Here is an 18,881-nt window from a genome sequence, read left to right on the forward strand (position 1 = left end):
AATGGGGTAATAGGAAGGAAATAATGACTAAGCAACCTTCAACTTAACACTTATTGTTTTTTGGCTAGCATTTCATGCAATTCTAAATTCTAAAAGTTTCTGAATCTTTTTGACTTAAGATTACTAACTTGTAACAGTTTGTTCTAGAGGACTAAACACTAAATATAGAATCAGAAAATTTGGGTTTGAGTCCTGGCTCCCAGATTCATCAGTAAAACAGGGTCAAATATTACTTGCACTAATTCTTTCAAAGGGTTCATAAGCTTTAAAGCATTATGTAAACTACTATCATACTATTACCACCATCATGATCAATATTTGAACACTTATAAGATATACTAGATGCCATAATAAACCTAAAAACAACCTGTAGCTTCTTTCTTAGAACCAATACTAAATATTGGTTCTAAGGGAGGAGAGTCCTCAACTTCAGGTCCCTCTACCTCTCCTCCAAATCAGTTATTTATCTGTGGTCAACCTTAAGCTCTGAAGGTCTGCCTAGGATATGCAGGAAATACTGGGAATATCGGCTTTGATTTCCTCATAGCTTCCCCTCATAATAAGCTTTTAATAAAAGATAATGTTTGTTGTGAAGGAAATTAAATTTAATCACAAAGGTAATGAAAAAATGATGTTTAAACAGTGATTGAAGGCATACAAAACTTTCTTCATTTGCACTGGGAGGCAGATATTAGAAAAACATTTTACATATGCAGAATAAGCTCAAAGACAGTTAACGAAGGCAGTCACACCTGTACTGGGAAGAGATGATATCAGAACTCAATCAACATCAGATGCCAGACATTTAACACAGATAGACATCACTAGTAGCTAATATTTATACAGTGTCTTAAAGTTTGCAGAGTACATCTTTTATCTTACTTGGTTCCTGCATAAATCCTGTGGAGTTGGTACTATTACTATCCCCATTTTATAGATGAGGAAACTGAAGCTAGTAAGTTAAATAACATGCCCCAGGTTCCCATAGCAATAGCCTGAAGATCTGAACCCAGGTCTTCTCAACTCTAAATTCTTTATTGCAAAACTAGTTGCTAATACTAATATAAAGATTAAAGATTGTTTGCTTTTGGGAGAAGGGAACAGAGAGTGAGGTATGAGTCCAGTAGGTAGAGCTGGTTAATATCAAATGAGAAAATAAAGGGATGCTAGTCAGCAAGTACATAGATATAGATACATTTATGCAAGCAGTCTGTGCCAGCTCCATGTTAAATATCATGGATATAAAAATACCTTTTCACATTCTATGGAGGAGATAACATACAAATAACTAGTTAATAATAACTACCACCTCTAATGTTTTTCTAATGCTTATCATGTGTCAAGCGCCAGGTTAAGAGCTTTACAATTATTATCTCTTTTGCTCCTCACAACAATCTTGGGAGTAGTGCTGTTATTGTTCCTATTTTATAGCTGAGAAAACTGAGTGTAAAAACAAGTTAAGTGCTTGCTCAGGGTCATCTTCTAGATGTGAGGCCATATTTGAACTCAGGTTTTCCTGAATCCAGGCTTGGCACTCTATCCACTATACTATCTCTGTCTATATAAGATATACACAATGTCATTGGAAGATAATCACAGAAGGAACTACAGAAGATGAGAACTGAGCAGAGGCTAGGGCAGGGAAACCCTGAGGAAAAGCATTTGATGAATGGGAAACGGACAACAAAAAGGCATAGGATCAGGAAGTGAGAGCTTCACATTAGAAGGAAAGCAAATAGACCTATATAGCTAGATTGTAAAGTATGTAGAGGGGAACAAAGCATAAAGATGATCAGAAAGGTAGAAAGGGTTCAGGTTGTGAAGAGTTCTAAAAGCCAAATAAAGAATTTTATCATTGAATCTGAAGATAATAGGGAGCCACTAAAATTTAATGAGCAGGAGGTAGTATGATCTGACATACACTTTAGGAAAATCACATTGGTAGTAGAATAGAGGAGGGAATGAAGAAGAGACTTGAGGCAGGGAGACCAGTCAAAAAGTTACTTCAGTAGTCTAAGTGTGAGGTGATAACAATCTAAACTAGGGTGGCAGTTATTTGAGAAAAGGAAATATATTTGGGAGATACTGTCAACTTATCTCCAGGTTGTACTTTCTTATGATGCTCATCTAATGTTTAATATTGTGTATGGATTTTAAGAAGGCTTAGTTTTTATGCATCTTTTTACTTTAAAAATATATATATATATACTCTTAAGCTCAAAAGTTCCAAGAAGTTACTAATAATATATCCTGACTCATGGACTGGCTTTGGGTTGAAGGAGAATCAGTTTTATTTTTGAACAATCTGTGTACCTCAAAAAAGTTCAAATCAAATGCTCCTTTACTCACTTAATAAGCTCTTTTCCCTCATCTTAAATTTTAAGATAGAGGATTTTTCAAGGCATAACATATAAAAAAAACTAATCTCATTTTTCTGGAGATCTTTTCTTTTTATGTCAGGCATCTGATCTTTAGAAAGCAACCTAAATCACTCTATATGCAAGCACTGTCCTTGTTAAGAAAACATCATATTTCAAAATCTTGGTTTAGAAATTACACAATTGGGCAGAAAATACTTGTTTTAAACAAAATATTCATGAGGTTTTCTTTAAATGATTAGGTCCTTTAGTAAGTTCACATGATTTAACTCAAAACGTTTTAGGTACACATTTATTTATTAAGTAGATTGTGGCAATACCTGCAATAATCAATACTATCATGAGAGACTGTTAAGACACTTTCCCATAATACACAAAAACAAAGGAAGATAAGCAAAAACTTACCAAGAGCACTTGTTGCATCTTCAAAAAGGTTTGACCGAGAGGAGTCACCCAGGGTACTGTGACAAGAAAAATTACACTTAAAAAAAATGTATAAAAAGTAAACTTACAGAAGCTATATTTAACACACAAAAGAAAAAAAAAATCCATTTCAACCACACAACCAATATTTTCTTTACAAATAAAATCAAAAGCTTTCTTCTACAAAGTCAAACAGCTTCTATGAGGACTAAAGAGTTTTTTTTTTTTTGGGGGGGGGTCTCATCTCCTTTTTGGGAGAGTTCTTTGAAGTCCTCCTAAGAAAGGTATGTTCAATCTAAGAAACTATCACTCTTTCATATGCTCTAAGAAATTAACAAATACTTTCTATGTACATGGTAGATACTTATTAAATGTTTGTTGAATTATTGTATTGGGGAAGGGCAAAAGAATGAAATAGTCAGGGTCCACAAGGGACTTTTAACCTAGTTGGAAAGGGAAGACAAGAATGTAAAAAGTATCTAAATTAGACAAAAGTCCTTGTCCTTAACAAGTTTACATGATGAATTCCCCCTCAATAGAAAATAGATGATTTTTCTATAGAACATGGTTCATGAGCTGAGCCTTGAATGAAGCTAATGAATCCGAAAAGACAGAGGTAGATAGGGTGCATTCTGAGTATGGCACAGTGAAGCAATAGAAGTGAAGATGGAATACTATATTTGGAAATACAGCAAGAAGGCAATGTTGGCTGAAACAGTATTGGAAAGGAGTGGAGCCAGAAATGACAAACTAAAGAATCTGTATTTTGTCCTAAGAGGCAACAAGAAGCCAATGAGGGTCATTGAGCAAGGAAGGGATGTGGCCAGACTTCTGGTTGAGGAAGATTATTTTGGTAGCTGTGTAGAGAATAGATCATAGAAGGTTCAGGGAAGAGTCCAAATCAGGAGACTGTTCCAACAGCCCAAGTGAGAGGTGATGAAGGTTGAAGGATGAACAAGAGAGGTGCTATGGAGGCAGAATTGAAAAAACTTAGCAACTGATGGATATGGAATGAGTGAAGGAGAATGACAGTGGAGTTGACTCCAATCAAGGCTATGAACCCAGACGTATGCAGGATGGATGGTGGTACCCTTAAGAGAAGTAGGGAAGTAACAGTGTTAAGGAGAAAAGTAATGAATTATTTTGGATATATTGTGTTTGAAATCCCTAGAGAACCTATATTTGGACCAACAACAGGTAGTTGGTGACATAGGTCTATAACTTGGGAGAAATGAAGGCTAGAAATAATCTGAACTTTGTTATCTTTTGGGGTTGTCTCTCTTAATATTACGTATGCTGTTCTCTTAATTCTATTAATTTGCTCAGATATTCAAATCAGATTTTTCAAGCTGCTGCAAATTCCTTATGTTTGTCATTTCTTATGGTTCAATAATATTCTATTACAATCATACCACAACTCATTTAGACATCCCTCCCCACTCAGGGCTACAGTGGTGTCCTTGTCAAACAAATCTACTTGCCCAGGCTGCATATTATATATAACCAAGGCAAATAAAAGCTTTTATTATTATCCCAAATGCTTTCCACTAAAATTCATCTCTTTACTCATGTACACTATTTATCAAGTCACCTCCAAAAACCTCCTTTAAGCATAGTTCCTCAATATATCTAATATTCTATTTGGCCTACTTATTTCCTTATAGCAGCTATTATGAAAGTTTATCTGTATACACATGCCAACACATATATTTATGTTGAGGCAGTGTGATGCTGACTAGAAGGTTTTGTAGTCAGGAAGAAAACCTGACTTCAATAAGTGCTTCTGGCACATATTAGCTGGGTGGACATAAACAAGTCACTTAATTTTTCAATGTCTTAAGCAACTCTAGAAGACAAAGTTACAGATGAAATGATAATCTGGAAGGGAGGAGTTTCCAGAGTGGGAATTCTCTCCAAACAGTGAAATCAAATCAAAGGTCTGGAACAAATACATTTTTTTAAAATTGTTACCTTATTAGAAAAAAATATAAATTCCTTAGGGCATTAATCATTAGGGCAAAGTGCCTCTTGTCACTGATTTGACCTCTATTTTGAGGAAAATGGACAGGAAAGTAATGCTATTACTAACCAGTTTTTTTTTGGGTACCATTTCTCCCCCATGATTTATTTCTTCTATTGTTAGGTGTGTACATTGATATTGAAGAATATCATTCTTAAGGAGATCAATTCTTTTTTACTATTTTCACCACAAGTTTTTTTATGTATCTTCAGTACCTCTGCCCCACAGCTTCTTTAGAACCAGAAATCAACTGACTGAATGTAAAAATCAAAATACTCTGTCTCAAATCGTGTCCAAGTATTTACTAGTTTTATTAATATTGATGCTTAGACATATTATAATAGGCATACCAACACAATCCACTTAAGGTATCCATGTCAAATTCTTGAATATGAACATACTAAGAGATGCTTTATAATAAACAAAATTTTTATCACAATTGGGGACCACTAGGTGGCTCAGTGGATTGAGAGCCAGGCCCAGAAAATTTGGCCTCAGACATTTACAGCTAAGAGCTGTATGACCCTGGGCAAGTCACTTGATCCCCATTGACTAGCCCTTACCATTCTTCTGCCATAGAACCAATACACAGTATTCTAAGTCAGAAGGTAAGGGTTTCACTATATCATAGGTCACTTAAAAATTAAACAGAAATTTTTGGAGTTTTGTGGAAGTTATAGATGACATGCAAAGGCCAATAGACACAGAAAACGTTTAGAAACTCAGAAACGCGTAAAGTATATGTATGGTGGTATATAACATCAACATAGTTTGTATTTTAATGCCATAAACAATTTCTTTGATACTGTAAATATCCCATAAAAATCCCCCCCTCCCCGATTTCTTCTCTGGTACAATGGAAGGGCCAAAAATCTCAGATTTTCCAGATTATGGGGTGCCACACCTCTAACCCTGCCTTAATGTGGAAGGGTTACCTATATTTGACAAACCCTTACCAGATAAGAGGATAGCAAAACTCTAATTCTGGACATAATGCCCCTATTAATGAAGACTAACTTAATCAAACTACTTGGTCATGCTAAATTTAGTTTACTATACCCTCCAGGTCTTTTACACATGCACAACAGTCTAGCCAACTCTTCTCTGTAGTGCCTATGCAATATGTCAGGATCCTTTTTGAATACAGGTTCTGGCCTCCATGTTCACCCCACTAAATGTCACATGTTAATTTGATGGGTGCAATATCTCTGTTGTCATTTAGGACATGGACAAAAATGTCAAACTATAGAGGGCCAAGGAAAAATACACAGGACATTCCACTCAAAATAACCCTCTAACCCAAGATTAATTACTACTCCAATAATTCAACCAATTCCAAATAAATCTAGTGTACCACTGAACTTCACTTGTACTATTATGCAGTTCATATCTCTACTTTGATAGGGCTATTATGACATTCAAACTTGTAAAAAAAATTTACATTATTATTTATGATATTCCTTTAATCTCTCACTCTTGCATGTAAAAAAAAATATGTTATTTAGGCATGATCTACTCTTGATGACCCCCAGACTTGCTTTTTTGTAATATCATTATCAATATCAAATATAATTTCCACTTAATAATGCTGCACAGAACACCAAGGTCACTGGTATCTAGTTTGAAGTAGAGAAAGGAAGAGAATAAACAGAAATCTTTTAAGTACCTACCATGTGTCACGATTTGTGCTAAGTAATCCTTTTTCAAATATCTCATTTGATCATCAAAACAACCTTGTGGAATAGGTGCTGTTAATATTCCCATTTTATAGTCAAGGAAAGTGAGGCAGAGAGGTTAAGAGATTTACATAGCATCACAAAACTGGGAAATGTCTGAAGTTGGAATTGAACTCAGGTCTTCATGAGGAGCCTGCTCACTCTCCCTAGAATTTTCCAGCCAACTTCATTTCCCATCCATTGCTCCCCTTGACTTTAACTCCAGATAAACTAATCATCTGAAATCTCACCATCCTGGAGATCAATACAGGATTTGATATTTGATAGTCAATATTTCCTTATCACCCAGTTGTCTAACCCTCTGCTCTGCAAAGCAATAAACTCTTCCCCAGACTCTCTCTTAATGGAAGGATCAGAATTTTCCAAGCAGCTCCATTTGGTTTAAGGATTCCATGATCATCATATCCTTGGTTGGGCACCCTGTCTCCCCACTCCCTTCCTGTTCAGCTTTTTGTGTATTTTCTTTAATGACCATAATTTCTGAATATCAAGGCCAGGCACAATGTCGTGCTAATAATACTTTTATCACTGATTTTGCTTATAGTAGGCAGTAAAAGTAGTCTTAACTATTAAAAACAGATTTTGGATAAAGTAGAGTTGCCGGATATCTTTGGATTATTTCCTCTCCTGTGATTATTAATTCTTTCAAGTTATTGAATAATTACTTTTCATTTAGTAAAGTTAATTCAAGTTGATGCATTTTAGGCCTTTTGCTGGTACCAGAGTGGTCACTAGAAATATTAAATAAAAATCAAACCTGTCAATATTTATTACGAGACTTCAACTTTGGGTAAGTGAAGCTCCAGCTTCTAAATCTGGAATTCAATTTGACATGACTACTTTCCTACTTCTCATCTCTAGATTCTGCAGGTAACATACCCCATGTGTGCCTTCTTCTATGCCTTTTTCTCCACATGAACACTTCCACTTAAGGAAATATCCCAATATAGTTAAATCATCCCAACTAGAGTTAATGACATCTTAATGAGTCTTCATGAGTCCCAACCTTTAATCATTTATACTCTTTCCTCTATATATGTGCCCCCCCCCCCCACATATTTATATCCATCTTTTCCCTAAGAGTTTAGGTTTAAGGGCTTAAATGTAGACAGAGCAAACATACTGATTAGCAGACCCACAGGGGGTAGCAAGAAGGCAATGGTGGATAGAGTGCTGGCCTAGAGGCAGGAAGACTTATTTTTCTAAGTTCAAATCTGGTCTCAGATACCGTGAAACTCTGGACAAATCATTTAACCCTATTTGTATCAGTTTCTTCATCTGTAAAATGAGCTGAAGAAGGAAATGGCAGACCACTGCAGTATCTCTGCTAAGAAAACTCCAAATGGGGTGGCAAAGAATTGAGCAGGAATGAAAAAGACTAAAAAAAGGCCCAGAGGACCTTTCCTTCTAATTGGGGGATTTTATAAGCATTGTCTCTTCCATTAGAAATGTTAATTCTTTAAAAGGCAATCTTTGCCATCAAGGAGTTTACAATCTAATGGTAGAAACAACATGCAAACAAATATACACATCACAAGTTATATGCTGGACAAAGAGGAACTAATTAAGAGAGTATATCCTCTACATGGCTTCAATCCTATTGGTCAAAAATCTATACTCTAGATACAGTAAAGTCAAAGACATCTGGAAGTAAGCAGGTATAGAGGATCTGTCTAAATTCTGGGGTTCAGTCAATTATTCTTATTTCTTACCAAAAAGCCTTCAGAGTGTGTGTGTGCGCGCACGCGCGTGTTGTTTTGTTTGGGGGGAGGAGAGTAGTGATAAAACATTATATGAGGAAAACATTTTTGTCTCAAAATACATTTAGATGGAAAATATTCCAGGCTGTGTGTAAGACAGTTATCAACTATGGGGGCAGATAGGTAGGTTGGTGGATAGAGTAACAGGCCTGAAGCCAGGAGGTCCTGGGTTTAAATTTAGCTGCAGATACTTATCTATATGATCCCTGGACAAGTTACATAACCCCCATTTCTTAGCCCTTATGGCCTCTCTGCCTTGGAATCTATATACTAAAGGGTTAAAAAAAAGTATTTACCACAAATTTACTTCTACAATGAAATGATGAAGACATGTCTAAGATTCATTCTAGTTTGATGGTTAGGACATTAAGACTTTATAGTGTCCTAATAAAGCTCTTACTGATTTTCTTTTCTAATTCAGAGGAAACAAATATACACACATTCGTTAGCCCTTAATCTTTTCTTCCTCTTCTCCAATCACATAGACAAGGATTTTTATCTTTTGTCCCGAAACATAAGATACCAATTAAGATAAAACTAAAAAACTAGAAAAATAAAACATTCCAACACTAACCCCAATACAGATTCCTATTTAAGTAAGAAGGAAGAGCAGAATTACTATTCTGTATGTGAAATTTGTTGAAACGGAAATATATCGGGGGCAGCTGGGTACCTCAGTGGATTGAGAGCCAGGCCTAGAACTAGGAAGTCCTGGGTTCAAATCCGGCCTCAGATACTTTCCAGCTGTGTGACCCTGGGCAAGTCACTTAACCCCCATTGATTAACTCCATATCATTCTTCTGCCTTGGAACCAATACACAGTATTGATTGTAAGATAGAAGGTAAGGGTTTAAAAGAAAGAAAAATAGAAATGGAAATATATATATATATACTCTACAATGGATAGTTATAAAAAAAATTCTCTTTAAAAGCAGACCAGACTATGCCCAAAGGGCGATAAAAGACTGTCTGCCCTTTGATCCAGCCATAGCACTGCTGGGCTTGTACCCCAAAGAGATAATGGACAAAAAGACTTGTACAAAAATATTCATAGCTGCGCTCTTTGTGGTGGCCAAAAATTGGAAAATGAGGGGATGCCCCTCAATTGGGGAATGGCTAAACAAATTGTGGTATATGTTGGTGATGGAATATTATTGTGCTAAAAGGAATAATAAAGTGGAGGAATTCCATGTGAACTGGAACAACCTCCAGGAAGTGATGCAGAGCGAAAGGAGCAGAACCAGGAAAACATTATACACAGAGACTGATACATTGTGGTACAATCGAAGGTGATGGACTTCTCCATAAGTATCAATGCAATTTCCCTGAACAATCTGCAGGGATCTAAAAAAAAATACTACCCACAAGCAGAGGATAAACTGTGGGAGTAAAAACACCGCTGAAAAGCAACTGCTCGACCACAGGGTTGGAGGAGATAAGACTGAGGAGAGACTCTAAATGAACACTATAATGCAAACTCCAACAACAGGGAAATGGGTTCGAGTCAAGAACACATGTGATAACCAGTGGAATCATGCGTCGGCTATGGGAGAGGGAAAGGCGGGGGGGGGGGGGGGGGGGGGGGGGGGGAGGGGAGGAAAAGAAAACGATCTTTGTTTCCAGTGAATAATGTATGAAAACGACCAAATAAAATAATATTAAAATTAAAAAAAAAAAAAAAAAGCAGACCAGAGAGCCCATACCCAAATAAAAACATTTGATTTTTAAAATTAAAAAAAAATTAAACATTAAACTTAAGAAGGGGTAAAGAACATAAAATGTTCAATAAATACCCAAATTTATACTCTCATTGGTTAAATTAGGATTATAGGGATGAAAGAGAATGAGGGAAAAAAGGTAGGAAAAAAATAAAGATTCAGAAAAGTAGGTTTTGAATCCGACATAATCAAACTTTAAACATGAAGCACTATTTAATAGCAAGTTATCGATATGGTAAATACTATTTTACCCATAAGCTATAACTGTATATAAATGCAAGGGGTAGTGCACTCCACAATCTGGCTATGATAATCATATAATAATAATAATAATAATGTAAAATCATTTTAGAAGAAGACACAGATTGTTTTTTGATTTATAATGTATTATGAATATCAAGTTGCTTACTAAATTACCAAATATAAATTAAATTAAACTTGCATACATGTGCTTTGACAATTTTCTAAGCAGAAAATCTTCTGAAAATTGGCAAAATACTTAATTTACTCTATCTCCAAACTATGGTGAAGGATTTCTTTACTGCTTGGTTAGCAATAGATAGGAAACATTTTCTATAAAACAATCATCACGAGGGAAGGAAGCTGGGTGGATTAGAGGATTGAGATCCAGGCCTAGACTAGAGGTCCTGGGTTGAAACCGACCTCAAGACACTTCTTAGCTGTGTGACCCTGGGCAAGTCACTTAAACCTTATTGCCTAACCCTTACCACTTTTCTCCCTTATTGATTCTAAGATGAAAGGAAAGGGTTTAAAAAAATCAAATAAATCATCATCAATTTTCCTGAGCTTCACCAATTCATAAAATATCAACACAACATTTTGAAAGAAATCAATTTTTATTGGTATTCAATTTAACAGCTATTCAAATACAAATGCTATATATATATAAAAATTGTTATCAAAGAAACTATTCTTGTTCAATTGTCGAATGACATCTAGGTCTTCAAATTTAGAAAGAATTATGCTATTAACACTTCATTTATTCAGTCTCAGAGAAATGAAACATTTCACACATACAAATTTCTGGATAATTGAAGCTTACCATGTAAAATCCTAATTTTTTAAAAAATATAATAACTATTTAGATAGAAGTATTTCTTTAACTATATCACATATTTCCTCCAACCTCTTAAACAGAATATACTTAAGTCTTTCTTTGACTTAGGGCAAACATGATACACATTAATTATTATTGTTCTGTATTGGGACTAGAGGAAGAATGTCAGCACAATCACTAGGGGATGAAGGATTATTTATCTTTACATTAAATGGCAATTTCTTTTCCTTTTAGTTCCTCTACCAGCTTTTTATATTGTCTATGTCATACTTTGTTGTACCTTCTGGCTGTCAAGAAGCTCCTTTATAAGGGTGGTTTAAAACCATGTCTCAAATAAGCAAATGGGTTTTGAGTGCTAGTATGAGGAGTTTTCCAATGAGTAAAAGGAATGAGCCTTCTGGACCTTATGACACCTATTTTGGCTGCTCAAAGGCCTCTTTTTTTTGCTTACTGCCAGGTTCTTGGTGGTGTTCCGGATAGTTGAGGTTGCCGCATAGGCGGCCTCCGAATAAGTGAGTAATTACTGTATCCACATCAGCAAAGCAATGTTAGTATGGACTGTTGGCCAGGATGTGGAAATATCCTCATTACATAGAAGTGGACATCATAATGGTATTCATTAAACTGAGATTCTGTGTGCCCAAAAAGTCTGAAAGATAGTAAAGACAAATATATAAATAAATAAAAACCATTCAGAGAAAACAGAAGAGGTGACCTATAATGAAAGTTCCCCCAAATGAAAATAATTCCACTGCAAAAGAAGATGCCAATTCTGGAAACATTTAAAAAGCATCTATATTTTAAATAAGAAAAATCAAGGAATGAACTAAAGTTGGAAATGTGAGACTCATTCCCGAGTATTGCCTCACAAGAAATATAGTTATTTCAAACTAGAAAGGTAGTAAGTTAAAAAAAAAATCAAAATGTCATCACAGAAAAGCAATTCCCTCATTTAGTAAGTTTTAATTTAACTGAACAAATATCTATTAAGTGCCAACTATCTACACAGCACTGTTAAGAAATAAGAAGATACAATTTTGGAGAAGACAGAGCCCATGCCCAAATGTATTTTATTATTTTAGTAAGGGAATAGTTCCCACAAAAAAAAGTAACTATAATATAAAATAAAAAGATGAAAGATACAAAATAAAGTACTTCATGATACTGGGCAACAAAGCACGGAAAGTTCATTAAACTGGATAAATGGATAAAGATGAAGGATTCAGAGAGATGCCATCTGAACTTCGGCTTTAAAATATCAATTGGAAATTCAAAAGGCGGAGGATAAAAAAGTATTCCATGTTAATAAAGGGATGGAGGTATGAAAATTAAGAGTATCAAGAGAAGTTTATGAATATTAAGTAGTTTTGCTGGAGTATATAGCATAAAATAGGGAATGAGATGAGAAAAGTCTGGAAAGAAGGTGTTCTGTCACCAGAATGAGGTTCTGGGGAAGGGAATAAGCTTCTACATTATATGTGCCAGGCACTTTGCTAAGTGATTTACAAATAAGATCTTATTTGAGCCTTATAATTACCCTGAGTGTGCTCAGCTTTTGGAGGGCTTTTAATGTTATGTTAAAGAATTGAAGACAAGGACAAATTTTGAGTTATGTAAAAAACATAAGAAAGAATTGTTTAACGGTGTTATGAAGGATGAATTGCAGTGGGTATTTGTGAATACACAAAAATCTTTAGGAGGCTTATACAATATTCTAGCTAGATGATAATTAGGGCCTGTACTAGGAAATGAAGGAAAGAATTGTGGGACATATATGGAAACTGAATCGATTAATCTTTGGAATCATTAGCTATATGAAATGTGTGAAGGAATACAAAAACAAATTTCTAACTGGGTGAAGACTGGTACTAGTGACAAAAAATCATTGGAGTCAGAATAACAAAAAACCAGATTTCTTGGAAAAGATGAGACAACAAGAGGGAGTGGAAAAAAGTGAATCTTAAAAATTAAGAGGCCCTGTGTTCAAATATTCTTTGTCAGTGTGACTTTGGACGATTCATTGGACTTTGCTGGCCCTCGCTTTTATCTATAAATGAGAAGGCCAGGACCTTTTCTAGCACAGAACTTTTTGCACAGGTTATCAGTCTGGGAAATCTCTTTAGATGGGCTGGTTTTCTGTTATAAGAGAAGGTGGGAACATAAAAGGAAATCATAATGTGAAATAGTAAATATATCTTTATGGCTGTTAAACAGGAAAAGTAGTAAAGATGTCTCCTGTTGAAGTTCAATTCTCCATTGCATACTTCAATTTCTTAAGACTAAAAAAAGATCAAAGGATCTTTAGAACTTGGGACTTAGAACTTGAAGAAACCCTAGAAACCACTTAATCAAACCCCCTCATTTTAAAGATAAGGTAATTTGAGCTGGGAAGAGAGGGGAAATGATTTGCTTATTGCCAAGTGACAGAGGTAAGGTCTAATCACAAGGCCTGACCCCAGAGCTACTGATGCTCTTTCCAATGTACCAAGCTATTAAAAGCATGGTAGAATAAAGCTCTCTAAGGAGAGAAACTTTAAAATATTCAAGAAATTAAAAACAACACAAGACACAAATACTCTTATTCTACTACATACAAGTTATTTAACATTAGAAAAAATTAATATTCAGAACATTAACATAAAAACCCAATTGCTATAGTTTAGAAACCAATCATTATCTAAAACAGAAAAAAACCCTACAAATCTCAATAATGCTCAACCTTTCTACCTCTGTCATTATCTCATTTTACCCACATTGTTAATTTCTGCTTTTCAAGCCTCCAAACTCAAATCTTACCTCCTTCAAAATACTATTTAACATTCTCCCTTACCAAAGGAAATTAACTTTTCAAACTTACTCTTTTAAGTAACAAAATAAATATTCCTGATCCCTCTCGTATTCAGAGAAACTTGGGAAAACTACTATCACTGAATTACAGAATTTTAGAGTTGAAAAGATCCCAGAAGCCCAAAACCTATATGAAAAGAATTCCGACAAGTTGTCCTCTAGCCTTTGCCTGAATACTTTCAAAGAGGGGAGACCCAACCAGCACCTCTACAGTAGGATGTCTATCCCTTTTCTGGATAGTGTTAATTGTTAGTAAAATTTTCCTGACATTAAGTCCAAACTTTCCTCTTTGTATTTCCTCCTTATGTTACTGCTCTGCCCTGGGGGACAGAGTAATTCAATTCCTCTTCCATGACAGTCATTCCAGTACTAGATGAGTTACCATGCCTGGTGTCTTTTCTTCTACAAGACAAACATATCTAGTCCCTTCAACCAAGACTACACTCTCCAAGGTATTAAAGTCCTTCTGATCATTTTACCAGGAACCGAATGCAGTATTTCAGATAGTCTGAGGAGGAAAGAGTAGTCAGTCAGTAGGATAATATCTTACTATGTGCTAGGCTCTTTGTTAAGTGCTGGGGATACAAAGAAAAGAAAAACTAGTCTCAAACCTCCAGAAATTTATAATCTAATGGCAGAGACAACATGTAGCTAAAATGGTACAAAGATGTTATGCAAAGGCAAGATCGAAGATACAATGGCACATGTGAGGAATGGAAAATAAGTCAGTGCAGCTGAACCCCAGAATGTAAGAAATACAAGTAGTGCATGGAGTATAAAGTGTAAAATGACTGCAAAGGTTGCTAGGGGTTTAAATGCTAAACAAAGGACTTTATTTTAGCTTTGAGAGATAACAGGGAGCCATTTGAGTTGATTAAGGAGTAGGAAAGGGAGGCTTTGATACAGCCAGATCTGTGCATATTTGCCCATGTAATCATGATGAAGGTCTGAATTAGGCTGCTATGAAAGAAGCAAGCAAAGAATGTACACAAGAGATGTTATGAAGACAGATACGACAAACTGTTGTAATGGATCAGGTGCATGGGGTGAGAAGTCATGGATGACAATGAAGTTGGCAAAATCTATGAGTAAGGAGTGTAGAGAGTAGACTAGTGGGACTATCACCTAAGAGGTAACATGCTCCTCTTCAATGATCGTATTTACCTTTTTTGGCTGCCATCATCACATTGATGACTAATGCCAACCTTGTAGTACATTAAAAGCAGAACTGCTATCTATTCACAAATAATTCATCTTATATGTGTGAATCTAGAGCTTTTGTATCCAAGTGCAAGACTTTTGCCTTTATCCACATAAATTCCATGTTATTACATTCAACCAAATGCTCTAGCCTAGTGTAAAAGAGAAGCTTCTATTCAATAGAGAAGGATCCATGAGGAACATGCACTTAGTTTCAAAACATAGTATTTTCTATATTTTATTATATTTTTATTTATTTTGTTCAGTTATTTCCCAATTGCATTTTAATCTAGTTGTGGGCCACAGCACAACAATGTGTTTGATAATAACTCTTCTTTACCCTGTCAAGATCCTTTTGGATCTTGTGAGTTATCCCCCAGGTTTGAAGTCATATGCAAATTTGGTAAGTAGGCCTTTATCTAAGCTACTGCAAAGATCTTAAAACAGCACAGGGCCAAGAACAGATCCCTGGGACTCTACTAGGGACTTGATAATAAGGGATCACATTTATAAAGCACTTTAAGGTTTGACCACCCTTGCTATTATCACGCCCATTTTACAGACAAGAAAATTAAAGGTTAGTAAAATTAAATAATTTGAACAGGGTGACACAGCTGGTATTAAGTGGGATTCAAATCCAGATCTTCTTGATTCTAAAGGCATCCTGTCCACTATAGCATGCACAAATAATACAAATTAATGCACAATTAAGTGAGAAGTGATGGATTAGGGATTCAGAATGAGAAGTGCATTTTAAAAAATGAAATTAATGTATACCTCTAAATTACTTCTATTCTTATATCTTCACAGACTGCCCAGCAATAACCAATCAATCCTGTGCTCTCATGGGGCCTCTCCCTCTCCAGTGATTCTTTCCCACCTGCCTATAAATGTGGTTAGGTTTCACAAATCATAAAAAGGATCTGTTTGACCCCTATCCCACACGTTTCCCCATCTATCATTTTCCTGTTTTTCACTACTATTGGAAAATGGTGTTTATACTTGGTGCCTCTCTGTGTAAAGCATACTATAAGTGGTAGCTATTATTATATCCTTACCATCTACTATATTCTCAGCTTCATTCTGCCTTTCACAAAGCTTTTGACACTTTGAGGACAATCTGCTTCTGAATATTCTTTTTCAATCTTTGACAATATACTCTCCTCTTCTCCTACTTCTCTCTCCTATCTTTTTCTTGCTTCTCATATTTACAAAATCTTTTTCCTTAAGTCATCTTTAAATGCTTTTCCCTTGTCCAGCATGTAGATGACTCCAACCTTGTTTTATCTATTCAACTCCAGAATTGAATTAACAATTGTCCAGAGTGAGGAAGATGGGAATTCAAATCCTATCTTAGACCTTACTAACTCTGTGATCTTGGGCAAATCACTTAGCCTGTTTGCTTCAGTTTCCTCAATTGTAAAATGGAGATAATAATAGTACCTACTTCCCAAGGTGTGAGGAGCAAATAAGATAATATTTGCAAATTACTCAGTCCAATACCTAACATTATATAAAATGTTATTATTGCTGAAGTGGTCATTGTTACAATATCATTTGCTGATGTGTATGTGTATGTGTATGTGTGTGTGTGTGTGTATATATATATATATACACACACACACACACACACACATACTCTCAGGGTAGGGCTTTGGTGGAGGGATTAAAGAGGAACACAATACTAAAAGTTTTAACAGGGAGAACTTAGTATATTTGTGAATTTCACAAAAAGTGAAATCTGATCTATATGTAAAACAAAACAAAAAGCATTAAGTACATTGTGTTGTTTTGAGCCTTACTAATCAATATCCTACCTATGATTTTTTCTTCCCTTAACCAGAGCTCTCTATAAAAGAAACCCATGAGGAATTCTCTAATTATGTCCAGATCAAAAGATAATAGTTAAAATTGAAGGGACTTCAAAGATCATCTATTCCAAAAATATAAGGAAAATAATATAAGGAGGTAAAATGCCTTGTCTCTGGGCTCACAGGTAGTAAGAAATAGAATACAAAACTAGAACCTCTGCTGTAGACCCAGTAAATTTTCTACTATACCAAGGTTCCTCTCATAATTAAAATGAATTTGCATATTTGATTTAATTTAAAAAAAAAACCCTTACCTTCTGCCTTAGAACAAATATTTTGTATTGGTTCTAAGACAAAAGAGCAGTAAGGTCTAGACAATGGAGGTTAGTTAAGTGACTTGTCCAGGGTCACACAGCTAGGAAGTATCTGAGGTCAAATTTGAACTCAGCCCCCCTCCCCCATCTCTAGGCCTGCTGCATGAAGATTTTTTTTATTTTCCCATTTAAGTATAGAATGTCTTATATCAAAGAAAATAGCAATTTTCCTAGCAAGATTACATTTAATACTAAAAGTAAAATTCAGCTGATGGTTTTATTTTAAAATTATGTTAACTGTTTCATTTTAATTAGAAATACAATCACATCAAGTAAATAATTTGAGATAAAGGACTTTAAAAACTTTTTTAAATCATCAATTATTACAGAAATTATAGGGCTTTTCTAAAAACAAATATTGAAAAGATTAACAAAAGCATGAATGAATCACAAGTTTATGAACTGACAATTAGAAGGAAGAATTTTTGAAGTAGACCTTGTGTTTATGGAAGTCTTTCATATTCAAAGAACCAGAGGTCTATTTACTACCTAAAGAACAATCCATTTTCTGGCCTTGCTAAAGAATGCTTGCCTCTCCTGTTCATACTTGTTTTCACAGAAGTCAGAAGTTGTACTCCAGTTACATTAGCAGTACTGAATGTAGCTGTGCTCTTTAAGAGTCTCATATGGTAACTCAAAATGAATCTTCTCATAGAATCTAGATTTAACAAACATTTAAAACATGCTTTCTAAGGGAAAATGGATATTAGGTTTCAAACAACCAGCTTCAAATTAATTTACTCATAGCTATAAATTAGAATATATTAATTCACTATACTAGTAAGATTCACAAAGATCAACTGGCTGATTTAAGGACATATTGAAAATTTAAAGCAGCTGAGGACTGCTATACAAATACTTTGGGGAAACAAACTGAAAACACCAAAAAATGGTAGTACCAGAATCTTCAGAAAAAATCCTGTACTTCAACTGAAATCAGTGTTGCCAAAATTCCAGTATTACCCTCAGGTCAGGATGGGGGCATGTACAAAAGACTGAAAGAATAAAAATATTCCTTCACCCTAGTTCAAGTAAATCCTCAACCTCTAAAATTCAATGAAAAAATGCAGCTTTAGAGAACAATAATATTTAAAATTCAGGATATAAAACCAAGAGGTAAAATATATGGAAACTTGGTTTATAATTAGACCACAGGTAATTAAAAAAAAAAACAAAAACCAAAAACCCAAAGAATCTTTTGTACACTAAGGTCTAGAAAAAGGGTGATCAAGGAAATATAAATCCTTTTACTGATTAAATATTTAGTTTAATAACAGAAATAGTCTGAGTTAGAAGGGATCTCAGGAGTCATCCAATCCAGTGCTTACGTGAATAAGATTATCCTCTTAAGCCTAACAAGCCAACTGACAAATCAACCAATATTACCATGAAGACCTCCAATAAGAATTATATTTTGTTTCTATTCATATATTTACTAATAATACTTTATATTATTATAGATTATTTCTATATTTATACACCACATTATTATACTTCTATTATAGTTCTTCTTTTAAAAAATTAACTCTTACCTTC

General features: G+C 34.9%; 1 protein-coding gene across 5 annotated transcripts in view; it reads right to left on the reverse strand.

The window, feature by feature from the left end:
- Positions 1 to 18,881, reverse strand: part of RAD23B (RAD23 homolog B, nucleotide excision repair protein) — an 87,134-nt gene that overhangs the window by 13,973 nt on the left and 54,280 nt on the right. For all 5 annotated transcript variants that reach the window (XM_007499636.3, XM_007499635.3, XM_056805305.1 and 2 more), the window contains exon 5: positions 2,784 to 2,839. In XM_007499636.3, the coding sequence (XP_007499698.1) occupies positions 2,784 to 2,839 (56 nt within the window). The remainder of the gene's footprint in view (positions 1 to 2,783; positions 2,840 to 18,881) is intronic.

The sequence above is a fragment of the Monodelphis domestica genome, chromosome 7 (assembly GCF_027887165.1).
Source record: "Monodelphis domestica isolate mMonDom1 chromosome 7, mMonDom1.pri, whole genome shotgun sequence".
Lineage (NCBI taxonomy): Eukaryota > Metazoa > Chordata > Mammalia > Didelphimorphia > Didelphidae > Monodelphis > Monodelphis domestica.